This window comes from Taeniopygia guttata, chromosome 12 (genome assembly GCF_048771995.1).
Source record: "Taeniopygia guttata chromosome 12, bTaeGut7.mat, whole genome shotgun sequence".
NCBI lineage: Eukaryota > Metazoa > Chordata > Aves > Passeriformes > Estrildidae > Taeniopygia > Taeniopygia guttata.
This window is the reverse complement of record NC_133037.1, coordinates 1,752,181-1,766,897: the sequence shown is the minus strand read 5'-3', so window position 1 is coordinate 1,766,897 and position 14,717 is coordinate 1,752,181. Positions and strand designations below refer to the sequence as shown.

The 14,717-nt window shown below is 45.9% G+C and overlaps 1 protein-coding gene across 4 annotated transcripts in view; it reads left to right on the top strand.

Annotated features, from left to right (window-relative positions):
- The window catches only part of LOC100224263 (contactin-4), a 264,263-nt gene that overhangs the window by 211,460 nt on the left and 38,086 nt on the right, over positions 1 to 14,717 (top strand). For all 4 annotated transcript variants that reach the window (XM_030283447.4, XM_030283445.4, XM_030283446.4 and 1 more), the window contains 2 exons: positions 171 to 300; positions 3,378 to 3,528. In XM_030283447.4, coding sequence (XP_030139307.4) covers positions 171 to 300; positions 3,378 to 3,528 — 281 coding nt within the window. The remainder of the gene's footprint in view (positions 1 to 170; positions 301 to 3,377; positions 3,529 to 14,717) is intronic.

Here is a 14,717-nt window from a genome sequence, read left to right as displayed (position 1 = left end):
TAAATTTGGCTGGCAGACAAATAAATCTCAGCATGCAAATTCCTCCCGTTGCCGCTACTTCGTTTTGTCCACCTTGCTATAAAATACAGCCGGACAACCTCTGGGTGCGTGTTCTGAGGAGGCTCGTTGGTGTTCTCGTTCATTTTGGAGTTTGTTTTGCTGTCCCCCAGGGCAGGCTGCAGCTGGAGCAGGGCTCTCTCACCATTGCCAACGTGAGTCTCTCGGACGCGGGGATGTACCAGTGCGTGGCGGAGAACAGGCACGGCGTCATCTTCGCCAGCGCAGAGCTCAGTGTCATCGGTGAGTGTCGCCCTGATTCTTAAGATTTTCTAAAGCCTTCTGAGTTTACATTCTGTTAGAGAACTTTCTCACACAATTTTCTATAAACAACATATTGTTTTGCATTCCTTCATAGGGGTGGAGAAACTTGATGTACTAGTAGTTTGTCCAATGTCTTTGAAGAAGTAGCGCATTCACTCTCCAATCCACTGTCACCTTTAGAAAAGTATAAAAGTTAGAATCAGAAAATAAACCTTCTTCTTCTTTACCTTGCAATAGCAGTGGCTCGTGTCGTGCTTTCACGTGTTCTATAGCGACAGGTGAGTGCACGTCCCCTGCACTGCCAACCTCCCAAATCCACAGCAGCCCTGCCCGAGCTGCCTCTGCCAAGCAGAAGGACATCTTTGATGGTTTGTTCCTAAGGAAGGCGCAAAATGAAAACTTGAGGCAGTGGAGAGCAGAGAACAGATGTTTTTTACTTCATCCCTCATTCCCACCTTCCTCCAGGAGCTGGCAGGTGCATTCACTCTCCCGCTGCTTAAAGTTATTTCTGGAGAAACCTGAGCATTCAGAACATCCAGGACCAGAAGTGCCCGGTCCTGGCTGCAGAGGTGACTGCCCAGGACACGGTGACAAACCTCCTGGCTGAAGAGGCCATTCAGCAATCTAACTGCAAGCAAAATTCCCTCATTCCAAAGAAAAGCATCTTCCACCCCACAGTTCTGTGCACAGCTGCTCTGCTCCTCCCAGATAAAATCAGGAGAAGCTCTTGTGAATCCGAGTGGGGAAATGAACACCTGAGGGGAGGGAACAGAGATTACAGAGCCAGGATCTTCTCAGAGGTGCCCATGCCAGGACAGAAGGCAATGGCCACAAACTGAAACCTGGAAATACCACTTAAAATAAGAAAAACTTTATTTTAAGGTTGGTTGGACACTAGAATTGTCCAGAGATACGGTGGCATCCTTGTCCTTGGAGATGCTCAACATCCAACTGGCCGCAGCTCTGGGCAACCTCCTGTGGCTGCCCTGGGTGACCAGGGGTGGGGTGGGACCATCCCAGATATCCCTGCCAGGCTGCAACTCAATCCCAAACCATGTTCTTGAACGAGAGGCAGCCCTGGTCAGCATAGGGATGTATTTTCAAAGGGTTCAACACAATTCCTGATTACAAAATAACAGTTTTGTTGCTCTCAACCCAAAAGTTCAGTAGCAGCATTCTCTGATTTATCCTGAAGAACAAAGCATGAGTTTTTTTCCAGCTATGGGATTTTCAATTATTGGTCATTTTTTATCATCAGTGATAGATGCCTGCATAGAAAAAAAATTCATTTGAAGGATTGTCTGTGTTGCTGTTGGAGAAAAGTACAATAATGCTCAATAAATTAGGCTTCACAATGCTGAGATTTATTGGACATGAAAGAAATCGAAATAAAACCACTGATGCTTTTCTTGTCTATTTAAAACCTGGTAAAAATGGACCTTTGGGAAGGAGGAAGATGTTTTCAGAGGAGAGAGGTTTAATCCTTGTTGGTGGGGACTCCCACGGTGTCCTTTTGCCCAGCAGCTCCTCGTGTCCACACAAAAAACAGATTTTGGAGGGTCTGGTCTGAGAAACCTGGCAAGGAATATTTATTTGGCCAATTTCTCGCTTGGGTTCTGCAGCTCTGTTTCTGTCTGTCACAGGAAAAGCACCCAAGTGGTGTCCTGCAGATAAATTCCTGTGCATCTGTGATTTAACTTGGCACATTTTGAAAGGAAAGCAGCAGGTTTGCCTTTTCACTAGAGTTTCAAAGCAGGGCAACATTCTGAGCCCTCCCTGGGAAATTTTAGCTTTTAACCAGATCTGAGTGTTAAAATGGTTGTTTTAAAAGGTCCTGAAGTTAAGCACTTGCTACTGATGTTGTTTAATCATCTCAAGTGAGACTTACACCAAAATTAGGTGAACGGGAGAAATGGAAAATTACAGACCGAGTTTTTCTCAGAGTGATTCTTTTCAATTATTGTTGCCAATTATCTTGCCTGGAGTCGTTAAATAAAAGCAGAATCCAGTGGTGCTGGACATTGTAGAAGACATATTTTGAGGTGCAGTCTTGTCTCACAGAGTTTTCAGGCTAAATGTTAAAAAACAAATTGGAAAAATGAAATGTGGGCTATAGTGGGGAAAAAAGTTCATTAAAATCCCTGCTTGACAAACAAAAGGTGTGAATAAATTCATTACTCCTGAAGTGGCCCAGGGAAGTTGTGGCAGTGCTGAGAAATGAGCCCAGAGTTTCTAAATGTCAAATGACGAAGTTTTGAACGTCACAGAACAAAACCCATGGTGTGTCTCACACAGGAGCAAGAAAATTCAGCAAATGACTCACAAAAAAGCAGTCTAAAATGTTTATTACAGAGATGGGAGTAACAGGATTATTCAAAAAATCTCTTTTGCTTATACACTTGGGACAATCATCTGAGAAATTTGTTTCAGAAGTGATGGGCTTTGGGGGTCACCTCAGTGGATATCTGAGTGTTTGCCACAAAACAAGGAGTGTGCCCTGGGGGCAGGAAAAGATGATTCTTTGTGCCCTGGAGCCAACAAGTCTTGCTTGGTTCAGGACCTGGCTGTGTCAGTGTCTCCCACCGTTATAGAACTTAAATAAATAACCCAGGTTATGCAATAATAATGAATAGGAAGCATAAAAGTGTCAAATTTTCTGGAAATACTAACATTTCTGATTAATTATATGGCTGTGTTTGTGAGAGCTTCCCTGCCTGAGAGAAGGATGATCCTGACACAGAAAAGGAAACACTTTATACTCCTCATGCACGAGGTTCCTAGGGGTGCTGTCCCAGTAAGATGTACATGGTGGGTTTACTGGTTTCTCAGGTTTTTAGCTGAACACACATTTTTAAGCAAATCAAGTAATTTTTTTTGCAGTGAAAGAAGCACTCAGGTGCCTTTTTACCCCATCCAGACTTCACTAGTTCATAAAGTCCAATCATTTAGGAACTGTAAGTGAGAAACAACCCTGGGATTTTGTAATGTTCAAATGAGTCTGGCTTTGTTTTTTCCTGAGGGAATTCTGATCTGGTTTGTGTCGATTTTGCTTTCAGCTATCGGGCCAGACTTTTCCAAAACCCTGCTGAAGAAGTTAACTCTTGTTAAAGTGGGTGGTGAAGTCATCATTGAGTGCAAGCCCAAAGCCTCCCCCAGACCTACTTATTCTTGGAAGAAAGGAAAAGACATCCTGAGAGAAAATGAGAGGTAATGTCTTAAAGTAACCATTTCTTTCATTAACTAACCCAGGGACTTTCAGCAATCAAAGCTAAATTTGTCATTAATAGCTTTGCAAAATTGACTTGCAAATACATGAGGAAACAGGCTGTGCTCAATCCCAAGGAGCTGGGGGTGAGATTCCTATTCCCATGGTGCCCATCCCATCTCTGCCTGCTATTAAATCATCCCTGCCAAGAAGCTGATAAAAATGCACCACCCCCCCAAAAAACTAGTATTTTGCCTCTGCAGTGCTCTAAATAATCATTTTTTTTTTTTTTTAAATACATATTCCCAGGAGATAAAAGCCTCCACTGCAAAATGCACATCTCTGGTACATTACTCAGTATCCTGCAAGCAGGAATTATTTGGGGGCAATAATTAATTTGGCAGTTCTAATGCCTGACTTGAAGGTGGTTTTCTCAAACTGGCCAAATTTTTTTTTTTTTTTAATTTAAAAGCCAGCTTTTCAAATCCTCCTCTGTGGTCTTGACTTGTTGTTGGCTTTGTGGAGGTGTGGTTGTGTCACCTGCACAGCACCTGAGAGCAGGACATAGAAAACTGTCCTTGACACTCCTCCAAAACATGATGTGGCACTAGGATGGATGAGGAGAATCCTGTCCTATTAGTAAAGATCAAATAGCCAGAAATTGTAGGAAATTGCTACCTTAAAAGCTTTAATCTGTTAGAGCTGTTTTTTTACCTTGGGAAGCCTAATCTGTCTCCACCCAGCCTGTAATGTACATTGAAATAGAGACTGTGGTGGTGGGTCTGAGTGTGCAGAAATCTCCAGTCCATTTACAGCCAGATGATTCAAATATCGAACACCCAACTTCTGACTGCTTTAGCTCCTTTCTCTGACCTTTACCAAGCTGTTTTCTGTGGGCTGTTGGCTTCACCCCTTGGCATGAAAAGAGTTGGTGATCGATGACACAAAACTCCCTTCAGCAGGCAGGGCACAGAGCTGCTGAGGTCAAAGTTGTCATGGATCAAGGTTTCTTGATTTTTAAAACTGAAATAACTTCCTCTCCTGGTGAGGGTGGTGCCAAGGGAGGAGAATTTGGGGCTGGAAGGGGTTGCTGGAAGCTTTGGAAGGTTTGGGGCTGGAAGATTTGGAATGTTTGGGGCTGGAAGCTCAGGAGTATTTTGGGGCTGGAAGCTGTGGGAGTGTTTGGGGCTGGAAGGGGGTGCTGAAAGGTTTGGAGGGTTTGGAGCTGGAAGCTTTGGAGAGTTTGGGGCTGGAAGATTTGGACAATATCGATCATTTATGTTGGACAGTGTGTCTGTACCTTAAACCAATAGAAAAGTGTCACCATCACAGCAAGGCATGGAGGGCAAGAAGGAGAAGAAGGTCAGGACATGCCCAAATCCCTCCATCTTGTCCCTTTGAACCCCATTCTAAAAATCCCAAAATTCCATTCTTTTTCACCCTGTGTTAATTCAACTACCACACTACTCAAACCCTTTTGGTTTGTAATTCCTCATACGGAATTGGCAGTTTTTTCCATGGGCTAAAATGGAAGCCACAGGTGTTTTTGACTTGGTGCCAGGGTCTGGAGCCAGCCAGGGCAGCCAGAGGGATGTGCTGGGGTCCCACATCTGGGCTGTGCTCCTGTGGGGATGAGGTGCTGAATCCTCACCACTGCCTTTATGCACCTGCAGACTGTGTGAAATGCACAATTAGGGAATGACCTTGTCTGCTGTGGTCCTGGCATTGCTCCTCAGCTCTGCCTTTGCTAGCAGGAGGGGCCAAGTGCCTGAGCTCAGCTTAATCCTGCTGCATTTCTGCTTTCTGTGCTTGCTGAAATGTCATCTCCTCCCCGCTGTCCCAGGGGACAGCAGCAGTGCCTGGAGTCCAGCTCCAGCATCTTCCCACACCCCCAGCTGTGTGTGGACTTCAAACAAAAACTTTCTTGGCTGTTGTGAATAAAATCTCTTGAAACCTAGGAAGAAAGATGCCAGGAAAAGCTGCTGCTGCAGTCTCTTCATCTAGGACAGGACACAGAACTTTTAGACAGGTGTAGGAGAAGAAACTTAAATGAAATCTCTGCTTAAATTGACGTTAAAGGGTCCTGTGAGTGCCAGAGAGGCATCTGGATCCTGCAGGCTGATCACGTGAAGGTTAATCAATATAGATGATCCTTCCAATTCCAGGTGGAGTTAAAAGCAGCCCTGTGTCAGGGCTTGCTTTGAATGCTGATGCTCAGCCTGATGGCTGCCATGGCAATCACTTCAGAGTTTCTCCTGGGGCTTTTGTGGCTTTTCAGCCGGTGTGTGATGTTAAATTCCTTGCTGGAGACTCTGTGCATGGTTTTTGCTGCTGAGACTCCAGCTCTGGAGGCTCCTACTGTCCAGAAGGCAAAACAAAATGTGTTCTTCAATGTTTGCCCAGAGAGCAGAGACTACCACAGTGAAACAAAAAAAAAAAAAAAAAAAAAAAAAAGCTTTATCGGTTTAGGTTTCACTTTCTCCTCTGGAGGCTGAGGTAATGTGTGCTGCACCTCTAATGAATCACATGGCCTGAGGGCATCTCTTACTGGTGGTTGAGAACTGTGCAATTGTGTTATTAGGAATTCGCCCTGGGGTACAATTATATTATTGCAGTCATTAAAGGCACTTCATCTCCATAATAATGGAAATCCTGCCTTGGAGGCCTAACTGAGTCAAAATGATGTTGGGGGCCTGACTGCAGAAGGTAAATTTTATATAGGAACAGCTCTAGCACAGATATAGATGAATTGCAAGTGCTGTTTGGAAACAAAGACTGTTTCTGTGTGCGGAAAGTGCAGGGATCATTTTCCATCCTTGATGTTCCCTTCACATTCCAGTGCAAAGTGCTCCCCTCCTTGGGAAAGATCTTTGCTCCTGGCAATGCTGAGCCACTGGGAGAGCAGGGGCAGGTGAGACATGATGAAAATCCACCTATTCCCATGAAAGCCTGGCTCAGGAGCAGGGGGTGCCTTTCTGGTGGCCCCCGAGTTTGCCATAGCCCACCAGAGAAGAAGGTTGGTGTCCCAGCAAACCCCCAGGTGCTGGCCCGGGGCAGAGCAGCACCCCAGGGCTTGGCTGTGGGAGCAGAGGGGTTTCACACCTGGGCTGGGATGCTCCTGTGCCAACAACCCGGGGCTTTCTGTTCAGATAGAGCATCTTATGGAAATTCCTCATGGGATTGGTCAAGGGGTGTGTGTTACCTGTTGGTGTGGAGTGATTTTCCTGGAGCAGCCTGGGCGTTCTCCTGAATCGTGCACTCCAGGGGGACCTGCCTGAGCAGGGGGTTGGATGGGATGACCTGCAGAGATCCTTTCCAGCCTGAACCATTCTGGGAGTGGTGTTGGAAGGGGCTGCTCAGCCCTGCAGGGTCTGCCCTCTTCTCTCAGGTCTTGTTTTGGGTCTAGGCAAAGGGGTTTTCATTTTTCATGTCCTAATGGCAATAATTCCACTTATTATTCCTCACAGAGTGAGACAGGGACATTTCCCAGAGGTAAAGCTTTAGCACTGTGTGGTTCAAGAGCAGATTCTCGTTTTTCTTGTTCCTCCACAGCTTCCCACTGTTCCCCTTCTCCTTGACTCCCCAACAGCAAAAAAGAGTGCAGGAAAAGTAAGAAAAATTTTATTTAAAACATGTACACAACAGTCTTCATTCCTAATGTTCTCCTAGAGCTACTGGAAGTCATATTTAGCCTGCCACCAGAAACGTGCTCAGGCTGGGACAGAAAAATAATTGTACTTTTAAGCCCCAAAACAAATTGCTCTTCTCTCATTCTTCTTCATGTAAAGCCCCTACATCATTAGAGCTGTTTCTTTTCCAGGAAAGTACAATGCCTGCATTGTTTATACAGTTTAATTGTAAAGAAAAAAAAGCATAAAAGAACAAATGATGTTCTGTGCTGGTAGCAAAGAATATGAAAGTGTCCAATTAAACAACCATTGCCTGTGACTTGTGTAATAGCAACATCTGTTATCTTAATGAAACAAGTTTGTGTATAAAGGGACCCTCTTGGTGCACTTTGTTGGAGCAGGATCTGACCCAGATACTCCAGGCACGCTCAGGATCCTCGTGGAAATCCTCCCAGTTGGTGCCATTATCTGGCAGTGCTGCCAAGCTCTGTGATGTGTGAGCTTGCACACGCACGGCCACAGCGCTTCCAGCAGGAACATTGCTCTTTTTTGTAGCTGCAAGCCAACAAAAGCACAGGAAGGCAGCACATGGTGCCATTTTCCCAGCGAGTTCAGCCACAGAAATGTTTGGAGGTGTGAGGAGTGCCTGGCTGTGGGAGTCCAGGGCTTCCCCCTGTCTGCTCTGGATTGCCTGGGACCCTGGCAGGGGTCAGGAACCCCCCTGGACAGAGCCCCCAGAGACACTGGCTGTGATCTCTGTCCATGGAAAAGAGCTTTCAACCTTACAGGATGAATTACAAGCTCTGAGTGTTTGATATGAGTAATAATTAAGTGTGGCATGGGTGCAAAAGTAAAATTTTAGGATTCTAGATGAGGGGTCCAAAGGGGACAAGATGGAGGAAATTGGGTGTGCCTTGTCCTTTTTCTCCTTCTTCATGCCCTCCATGTTTCACTGTGGTGTTGGCATTTTTCTGTTGGTTCAGGCTGGGGACACACTGTCCAACGTAGGTGACAGATATTGGCACGTTATTGTAAATCCAGCACAGGGAGTTTGTGGTATTTAATGTTTGTACCATCCCACTGAGGGCAGAGCCCCACACGCTGCCCTGCAGGACAGAGCTGCGGCAGGGCAGCAGAACATGTTAGAGATAAACAGAATAAACAACCTTGAAACAGCACAGACCAATTATGGCTTCTGCTTTGGCAGCGGGGCTGACAGACAGAGACTTTCTACATTCTCAGAATCATCAATACCTCAGATTCCAACACCAGACAGCTGCTGTGGTTTGTTACCCAAACTGCCTTGTCTGCTCCAAAATTTCAGTACTTTGGTCCAGATTTTCCCAGCTATTTCACTGTTCTCTCCACCACAGGACATTCTAGGAGGATAATTCGGTTTACAAAGTCGTGAATCCCACAATGGTTTGGTTTGAAAGAGACCTTAAAGCTCATCCTGGTGTGGATGCCGTGGGCAGGGACACCTTTCACTATCCCAGGGTGCTCCAAGCCCCATCCAGCCTGGCCTTGGTCATTCCCAGGGATGTGGCAGCCACAGTTGGTGTCCTGAACAGAAGGTGAGGGCTTGAGACTGGGAGGGAGCAGCAGGAATAGGACAGAGCTCGGGGCTGTTCACCCTCTCCTCAGTGCAAACCCAGCCAGAGCTCCCCGAAATCTCAGCCTCCTCAGGAGGAAGGACACCAGGCAGCTGGAGCTGGGAAGCCTCTTGGATATGTTAATTCACAGCTGTGCCTTCATTAATTTGGCAGGGAATGTTAAATTTGTTGGTAAAGAAGAGAATCACCCAGCGCCTGCAGCTGCTTTGGAGAGGAGCTGAGGGGACACGGAGCTGCTCCCTCCTGTCCTTGGTCCCCTGGCTGGCATGGAGCCATTGGGTGCCACCAGGCAGAGCTGAAGCAGTGATTCCCTTCTCCAGGAGCTGGAGTGATTCTGGCCAAGGAAAAGCAGAAAACTCTCATCTGATTTTTTTGCTGTCCTCTGCACTTCAAAGCTGTCCAGTAACTCTTGTCTCCCTGAAAGAGCTCAGCCATGGTTTTCTCCAGAGTTCACATCCTCAGGACCTCCTCACAACGGTTGTCCAGTTATGGACCCCCTCCTACAGATATTATTTTATAACAGGAGTTTTAAAGTATCCATGTTGATGCTGCATCAATTTGAGGAGGAAAAATGGTAAAATTGAACCAGAAAATCTTCCCCCCCCTGCCATTCTTCCCTCATGTCTTGAGTACAAAACGTTGTATAAATTCCAGTTTTATATTTGTTGCTCAAACTTCCTAATTAGTGCTTAATTACTTTAAACACCAGAAAGAAACAGCAAGAGGACAGACAGCGCATCTTTCCCAGGCTGGTGCCAGGGTACAGACCATGGTGATATTTTTATCCTGATTACTTGAGAGATGAATTGCCAGCAGTGTCTTTTGGACACACAGCCTAGTGACACTTCAGCAGAAAAGAAAACCTCAAAGGATACTTCCCATCATTGCTTCACATTAATTGTGTTGACTCTTTGTATTTCTTTTTTTACATAAAGCACCTGTGCAATTTCTTGAAGGCAGACAGGTAACCAAACCATCAATAACTTGTCGGGTTTTCATTACATCCTGCCTGGGCAAAATGAAAAATGACACCCTGCAAATGGCTTTCTGAAGTTCGGATCGACAGCGCAGCATTCATCTCACTTTGCAAAGACTGTGGCATGAGATGGCTCTACTTCATTGCAACATCTGAAAGAACTGACTTGTCCACCCATTTTAACCAATTTTCTGCAGAAAGAGAAGAAAATGAACCAGGCAGCGCCTGGATTTGGTGGTCAGAAGCCTTGGAAAGCCGTTGTCCTTGATGGCCTCCTGTTCATAAGCTGTTTGCCAGCAGGAGCTGGTTTCAGCTCTGTGTTGATCTGGAAGTGTCCAAGTCCAGGCTGGATTGGGATTTGGAGCACCCTGGACTATGGAAGGTGTCCCTGCCCACAGGAGGTGGGACTGGATGAGCTTTCGGGTCCCTCCCACCCTAACCTATCCTGTGATTCTATGATCACACCGTGTTTTAGCACTGAAAGGGGCTGCCCAGCCCAGGGCAGTGGTGGAGTCCCCATCCCTGGAGGCTTAAAAAGATGTGGCACCTGGGGACAGGGGCCAGTGGTGGCCTTGGCAGTGCCAGGTTAACAGTTGGAGTCAATGTTCTTCGAGGGCATTACCTAAAAATGATTTTATGATTCTATAAATGTTTCCAGCTGAAGGTTACCTGAGGAGGATTAGAGACTTGTGTAGAATCCAGGTTTGGTGCTGGTTTATTTTGTATGCATCAGTAATTAGGCTGATCCCTAAAATTTCCATTTTATCCATCTGCTCCTGTAGAAGCAGGAAACAATTTCCTGTTCCCAGCCACAAACTGCTGCCGAACGCTCTGACGAGTGCAGTCCCAGCCTGTGCCAAGTTTCAGCTGGCAGTCCTGGAATGAGCCTCTCCCTCATGCCGTGGCACAGCCTCCTGGAACATCAGCAATCTGTTCCTGTTTCCCCAGCAGATTATTTGCAGCGTGGTGGTGTTGTAGTGCTCTGTGAAACACGTGTAGGACATCCCTGCTGCCTGTGCTGCTGCTGGAGCTGGCTCAGAACCGTGCTGGGCCAAACCTGCAGGGCTGCTGTGCCCCAAGGGCTGAGAGAAGTCAGAGGGCTTTCACTTGATGATCATGTGTTAATTTTAAAAGCACAGCTCTGCTTGCAGAGGTGGAGAGGGTGAAGGATCCAGAGCTCTGGATCTGACCTCCAGAGCACAGTGAGATGTGTCCTGTTAAAAGCAGGATGAAGAAATCCTAAAGAGAAATGTGTCACAGGGGGCCAAGAGAAATCATCAGGCTTTCACCTTAGTGCTTGTGGATTAATTTTAAAAGCAGAGCTCTGCTTGCAGAGATGGAGAGGGTGAAGGATCCAGAGCTCTGTCCCAGAGGCATCTGACCTGTGGAGTGCAGCCAGACGCATCCTGTGTTGACATCCTTAAAAGCAGGATGAAGATATCCTAAGAGAAACCTGTCACAAGGGGTCTAGAGCAATCATCAGGCTTTCACCTTGGTGCTTGTTAATTTTTAAAGCAGCATTCTGCCTGCAGAGGTGGAGGGGTGAAGGATCCAGAGCTCTGTCCCTGAGGCATCCAACCTCCGGATCACAGCCAGACGTGTCCCGTGTCGGCATCCTTAAAAGAAATGTGTCACTCGCTGCTGTTCCTGCTTGAGGTCTCTCGTGGTTTTATGATTATTAAATTCATCTCTGGGTGCTGAACACACAGCTACAAATTGTTCCTCCCTCTGTGTGAAGCTGCCCCAGGAAGGAGCCAGTCCCTCCCCACAGTCAGGGAAGCAGGATGGGGTTTGCTCCGTGGTGAGCACACCCTGCAGCCACTGCTTCCCAAGGAAATGCCTGCCATCAGCCCCCTCAATGCACTTTGGAATTGGTGTGCAGCTTCCTGCTTCTCCTCCAGCTGAAGAAAGCAGTGATAATGATTTTAGTATGTCTGTAGCATTTCAAAGGAAAAAATTATTATCAGATATTTCTTCTCTTGGGTGTTTTTATGGTGAAGAGCAAGCAGGCAATGATTTTACAGTTAGGGCCACGCTTTGAGAATCCAAGGAAATCATTACATGTCTAAAGGGGAATAAGGATTCCTAATGAACATTTCAGACTTAGTGATATTTTTGATGGCTACTCAAACATCATTTTGAAGTGATGTAAATGTGTCCTTGGATCTCAAACCTGTTAATGTCCATTACAAGCCAAGTGAGTAATTTCTCTTTGTACTTTGGGCATTTTTTGTTGGAACCAGAGGGAAAGATGTGTTATCTTTGAAAGGCTGTGCCTTTGGGCTTGAATTCGGGTGGTATCAGCTGGAACAAATAAGCTGAGAATGCATTTGCTGCCTCTGCTCTGGTATCACGAACACTCCCCGAAACGCTTTGTGTCAGCAGCTGAGCACTGAAAATCTTGCACGGATCTTTTTTTTTCTCATAAGAGAATAATTTTTACGAGCTCCAGTGGAGTTCCTTTGATTGTTATTCTCTACAAACCTCCACAGTGTTTGCTGTAGGTAGAGAGTGGTGGCTTGTCCTTTTCAGGAAGGTGTTGGTGGTGGCTGGATGCTGCACTCCAAACACCATTCCTTGGATTTCCACTGCCCCTCTCCATGGACTAGAAGTCATTTCTATCCCATGCCTTGGGCTATAGCCAGTGCCCTGGAAGAATGAGCACAGCAAATATTTCACTGAACATTAGCTAGAGTGAAAGCAGGGGTGGCTTTGCAGCCCCCGCTGCTGCCCAGACAGGATTTTCCTCGCTTGCGAGCGCAGGAGGATGAGTGTGGAGTGTCTCTGCTGGCTAATTGTGCAGAAAGGAAGGCTTCAGCTTCTCATGAGATGCTTCTCAGCGTGCTTTGCCCCGCCACTGCCACCAGAAGAGCTGGTCCATGTCCTGAGCCTTTTGTTTGGGGTGTGGAGGATGCCTGTCCCTCGTGGTGCCATCACAGGTTCGTGGTTTAGCAGTCAGCTTTGTCTGCAAAACAAACTGCCAGCTAGAGGGGCTGTGTCAAAAGGGCCATTTCCCTGGGGATGGCCTTCAAATCCCACCAAAACCAATGGAAAATTGGCTCTTTGCACCCTCAGACCCTTCTGGATTTGCAGAATCTTCCCCTATCAAATTGTCACTGCCTCACATCTCAGAAATGAAAGCTGTTGCAAAAACAAAGCTTTCCTTTGCTTTACTCAAATCTGCTTGCTCAAATATTTATTTTGATGGCATGGGCTTTCTGACTGTATTTATTTTAATTTTGTGCGTAGTGAAAGAAAAAAAGTGCTTGGAGAGAGAAAGCAAAAATGTTTCTATTATCTAAAATTCTCCACAGCCCCCTTGCTCCCTTCAGGGTCCCTGACAGTTCTTGTGTTTGGTTTTCATTTGTTTCCTCCCATTACCAGCATCCCTTAAGAAAGATATTTTCCAGAGAACTGTTCTTCTTAGATAACCTAGGGATATTTTTGTATTTGAATTACAACTCCAGGCATCTCTGAACCATCTACATGAAGTCTCTAATAGCTATAAATGCTCCCTTCCTTTCCTCCTGCCTCCCTGCTCCATCAGGATGAGGTTCTGTCACTTCAGAGCTGTCTTAAATATGCACAGACTGAAGGGAAGATGATGACAAACCACAGCTTTTGTGTTTATAGATATTAATAATGGCTGGATGCAGCATTATTGCTTTGGACTGCTCCGTCACTGCAGATAAATAATTGGTGGAAAAAGAAAATTGTGGGCAAACGGAGGATGCCAGCTGCATGGCTGGTTCAAGCTGATGCTGAATTCAGCAGTGGTGTGCTGTTGGATATTTCCAAAGAGGCCACTACTATAATATCAAAACTGGTTATCTGAGCAAAAGATGTTCTATTTTTTCTTTCTCTTTAGAATATGGTTCACAGGTTTATATGATAAGTCAGTACTAAAAGAGGGGGAGTGACTTTTTCCATGGACTGCAGTGCCAGGACAAGGGGGAATGGCTTCCCACATTGGGAAGTGGGAGATGCTCTACCAAACTCGATGCAACAGGATTTTACCTCAGTTTATTTAGAGCAAATATAGTTCTTACCTGGAAATTAATTATAGAGGGGCTGCTGTTAAGAGGCCTGTCAGTTGTCATGGATAAGGCAGGAGTTATCTACTGCTGCCTTCACTGAGAGAGAGACGTGCACTAAATTAAATGGGCTTTGACGGAGGCTCTAAATGATCTCAGGCTCTTCTGTGAACCATGAAAAGACAGGTCCTTACAGACAAATAAACACTGGAGCAGCTCTGGGGGTTGGGTGAGGCACAGCTAGCAGGACAGGAAGGTGCAGCTGTGCAGGAGAGTCCACTCAGTGGGGAGTTAAATGGAAATCAAATGGAAAACTCCTGGTGCTCCAGCACGTGGGATCATCTTGCCTTTCCCTTGGATTTACCCTGACAGCTCTAGAACAGACCCAGCTTGTCTCCTCCTTGCTTAGGTGTCACTATTGGACATGAAATGAGCACACAGAAGCTTGGTGAGTTCAAAAGAGAAAAAGACCCAGTTTTATTCCAACATCTGCTATTTATAGAATTCCAAACGTGACCGTGGATTGGAGGATGGAATTACCATCTCTCCAACCACACTGCTCCAAAGATCAATCAATCATTCCTCTCCACCCATAGAGAAATATATAAACTATTCTATTTATACATTAAAATGTGCAGGAACTCTGACTCTCACATTTATAAACATTATCAGAAGGCTGAAGGAGTTTTATGAGAACTTTAAAACTTTCAAAAGAACTATAAAACAATGCTCAGGTTGTTGTTCTGAGCCCTCAGGCTGTGCTGATGTCCCACCCTGGTGCTGGCATGGACATCATCCCTTTCTCCTCCCTGTTCAGGAACATCTGGGGAGCCAGGACAAGGATGAAGCCCTGTCGCTGTTGAGGCAGGACGGGAATGAGAAGACTCTGATTCAGAAGGCTGTGAGAGTGAAACTCTGATTTATTCAAAATACAACAAT